Source organism: Lolium rigidum, chromosome 6 (assembly GCF_022539505.1).
Source record: "Lolium rigidum isolate FL_2022 chromosome 6, APGP_CSIRO_Lrig_0.1, whole genome shotgun sequence".
Taxonomy (NCBI): Eukaryota; Viridiplantae; Streptophyta; class Magnoliopsida; order Poales; family Poaceae; genus Lolium; species Lolium rigidum.
In genome coordinates, this window is record NC_061513.1 from 173,265,141 (window position 1) to 173,268,803 (window position 3,663).

The 3,663-nt window shown below is 47.4% G+C and overlaps 1 protein-coding gene across 1 annotated transcript; it reads left to right on the forward strand.

The window, feature by feature from the left end:
- The first annotated feature begins 429 nt into the window (after positions 1 to 429).
- Positions 430 to 3,131, forward strand: LOC124663566. The gene is made up of 8 exons (XM_047201254.1): positions 430 to 1,062; positions 1,146 to 1,334; positions 1,423 to 1,514; positions 1,616 to 1,675; positions 1,741 to 1,810; positions 1,897 to 2,100; positions 2,421 to 2,795; positions 3,063 to 3,131. The coding sequence occupies exons 1-8, from the start codon at positions 430 to 432 to the stop codon at positions 3,129 to 3,131; spliced, it is 1,692 nt and encodes a 563-aa protein (XP_047057210.1).
- The last annotated feature ends 532 nt before the right edge of the window (positions 3,132 to 3,663 follow it).

Genomic DNA, 3,663 nt, shown 5'->3' on the forward strand with positions numbered 1-3,663 from the left:
TGGATATATAATTAATATTACTACTAGAAAGTGTTTCTCAACAATAATCTAACAATATCAGTTGTACACTCACGAACGGAGATATGGGTATATACACTCACGAACGGAGGTATAGACGATACAAGTACACTATTGGCGGACGGATTGGAGTACGGTCCTACTCCACCGAACAAGCTGGAACAGCACCGTTGCGACGCCATGTGTCAAATGACATCTTTCGCGCCGCCTACACTCCCTCTGACACGCGTACCAGACACGCCCAAAAAAGCACAAGCATGTGGCACAAACTGACTCCCCGGGCCCACACAAACGCCGAGAAGTGCGACTGGCAGCTTCAAACAGTCGAACTTCAAAGATCCCGTCGCCGCCGTTGCATTCGCAGGCAAGCTAGTAGTAGCTAGCTGCTACTAGGTTCTGCTGCTCGACACCATGGACGGGTGGCACAGCAGCTTCGCCGGTAACGCCAGGAAAGAGCTCATGCACAGCCTGGGCGTGGGCGGCGGCGCCAAGGAAGCGTCGCCGCTGCCCGACCTGTGGACCGGCGGCCTCGTCTGCGCCTTCGAGTTCGTCCGCGGCCACGGCTTCGGTAGCCCGCCCAACCTCTCCCGGAACAACTCCTCGCAGTATCCCAAGGACCTCTCAGCCATGGATCCCAAAACACTGTGTTTGGGGGACGGCGAGGAGCCGAGGCCACGGTGCAAGCAGCACGGGACGGCGTCGCCAGCGGCAGCGGAGTGCTACTGGGCGCCTATCGGGTGGAGGAGGATAACGGAGTTGGTGGAGATGGTGGAGGGTGACTACGCGGCGTGGGACGGGCAGGGGATGAGCGGCCTCATGGACGGCTGCGACGACGGTCAGTGCTGCGACATAACGGTCGCCGATGTTGCCGCGCCGTACTGGCAGCGGCCGGCGGGGCCAACCTGGTGGTGCCACGTCACGGCAGCGCACCCGGCGGTGGACGCGTGGCTCGCCGGCGCGCGGTGCCTGCACCCGGCGATCCGCGTGGCTCTCAGGGACGAGAGCATGCTCATCAGTGAGAAGATGAAGCACCTGCTCTATGAGGTGAATTGTAACTACTTTGGCTTGGCTTATTTTCTTTTGTATAGGTTTTGTCACAACTTACAGTTAGCTGTAGCTTCTTTCAGGTCCCAGTTAGAGTTGCAGGAGGCTTGCTCTTCGAGCTATTGGGTCAGTCTGTTGGCGATCCAGCTGGTGACGAAGATGATATTCCCATTGTGCTCCGTGCATGGCAAGCTCAAAATTTTCTTATAACAGCCCTTCATGTGAAAGGTTCTGCGCATAACATTAACGTTATAGGTGTCACAGAGGTTGAGGTAGAAATTTGCAGTAAAAAGTTTCGTTCAGAAACCATCTTTGTTCAGTCAATTTTCCTCTTCACCTGCATGGTCTTGCCCTCTTCAGGAGCTTCTTTCTGCCGGTGGAAGTACAGCTCCTAAAAGTATTCATGAAGTTATAGCGCATTTGGCCTCCCGGCTTGCTCGATGGGACGACAGGTAAAACTAAATGTTTTGAGGAACACAGCTACTCAGTGGTCTAGAATTCTAGTTACTAGTGTTGTAAATTATGCTTGAGGCATTACATTTACATATCACAGATTGTGGCGCAAATATGTGTTTGGTGAAGCTGATGAAATTGAACTCAAATTTGTAAACAGGTAAGTTATATTGTTTGGTTTCCCCAAATCTCTTTCATCTCCGCTGACAGCATGAGCATGTGCAGGAGAAACCAAGAAGACCTGAACCTTCTGTGCATAATATTTAACCAGGACATTAGAAGATTAGCTACTCAGGTATTTTTATTCAGACAGAATAAATTCAGAAGAATACAGTGTGTATCGTGAACACATCTGTACTGTTTAATTCATTTACTCAATAGGTTATCAGAGTGAAATGGTCACTGCATGCTAGAGAGGAGATAATATTTGAGCTGCTCCAGTATCTGAGGGGTAACACCACAAAGTCCTTACTTGAAGCTATCAGGAAAGACACAAGACAAATGATTGAAGAGCAAGAGGCCGTCCGTGGTCGGTTGTTCACCATCCAGGATGTGATGCAGAGCACTGTGCGTGCCTGGTTGCAGGTAAATACTTTGGAAGACTCTTCTTCAGGGTTCTGGGTTTTGATCAAATCGGAAATTCTGAATCCTTGAGCATTCATCATGAACCACGGTGTACTTATGACAGAAAAATGTACTACTGTGAGATAAATGGTGCTATGAAATACTTGGAAATATTAAAAAAAATACTTACGTGTACGGAACCAACATAAGTATATGAGTGGGAAGCATGTAATCTTTTATCTCATTGCTCACTCCAAATCTGCGTGCAAGTACAATTATTGTAAGACTTCCAACTGTGTACAAGAGAAATGTTAACCAAACTCTGTTGCTCTGATACTCAGGACAGGAGCCTTCGCATTACGCATAACCTGACCATTTTTGGTGGGTGTGGCCTCATTCTGTCCATCATCACCGGATTGTTTGGAATCAATGTCGACGGGATACCGGGAGCTAAAAACACTCCTTACGCTTTTGCATTGTTCTCTGGTCTGCTCTTCCTGATAGGGGTCCTGTTGATCATTCTCGGGATCATCTACTTCGGGCTGCAGAAACCAATCAGCGATGAGCAGGTGGAGGTGAGAAAGTTGGAGCTCCAGCAGCTAGTCTCCATGTTCCAGCACGAAGCCGAAACACATGCCAAAGTGAGAGAAGGCGTCTTGAGGAGCGACTTGCCTCCTAAAGCTGCTGATCTCATCTATGATAAAGGTGATTCTTGTGTTAGTATTATCACCACATATAAAATCGCAACGTTATATTTGGCCATACTAATGTATTTTTTTACACATCCATCAGTGCGTAAACTTGGAAGGTACTTCTCATTCAAACCGAAGAGTGAGCCAGCGCTCCAAGGTTACCACTTGGTTTCCCTTTGCACCCTGTAGTAGCATGATGTGAGGTTAGGACATCCATCCACCTGGCTAATTTCTCACCATGCAAACTGACATTGCTCATGCCTCATTGCTGATTTTACTTGACCCATGCAGGCGAAGAGAGGAACAACTAGGAATGTGGTAGGCTCGTCGCAAGCTGAAGATGCTGTAAAGTCTACGTGAACGAGGTATTACTAGCTATGGATGTAGTGTTTTGTTGGGCAATCATTCTCATCATGATCAGGTGCCACTCACATGGCCAGAGCCTAGAGTTGTCGATGTGATTGTTAATTTTGTTTGTCATTCACATGGGCAGCAACAGTGAGGTCCTTGTAAATGTAACTTTCCAGGTGTTACTACTTGCATCAAATGTCAAATGTTTCTTGGTAGTCATGTTTGTGGAGTTAGATCTGTGTATTATTGTATTCTCTTTAAGCGTTGTGGACTCAAGTCCTATCCAGTGGCATCAGCTATAAGATTTATGTTCTGGGCTATAGTATTCAAAGCTCCAAAAATATATCGGTAAGCCTATTTAGCATCAGTAGTAGAAGACTTGGTATTAGAGTCAATTCTTCTAGGCCGGTAGTTAAAAAAGAAACAGACAACAACACACACCCACCTCTAAAGGTTATATCTAGAAAACCGAAACAGAGGAGAAACCTGCTGGAATATTGATATATTTGTTCCACGTCGGAGCGTAGGCAAGTCGAACTGA

Excerpts from the sequence above, each read along its gene's own strand:
- LOC124663566 (XM_047201254.1), top strand. The coding sequence starts at position 430 with ATGGACGGGTGGCACAGCAGCTTCGCCGGTAACGCCAGGAAAGAGCTC. Across the intron at positions 1,063-1,145 it reads TGAAGCACCTGCTCTATGAG|GTCCCAGTTAGAGTTGCAGG; the intron begins GTGAATTGTAAC and ends AGCTTCTTTCAG. Across the intron at positions 2,796-3,062 it reads ATGATAAAGGTGATTCTTGT|GCGAAGAGAGGAACAACTAG; the intron begins GTTAGTATTATC and ends TGACCCATGCAG.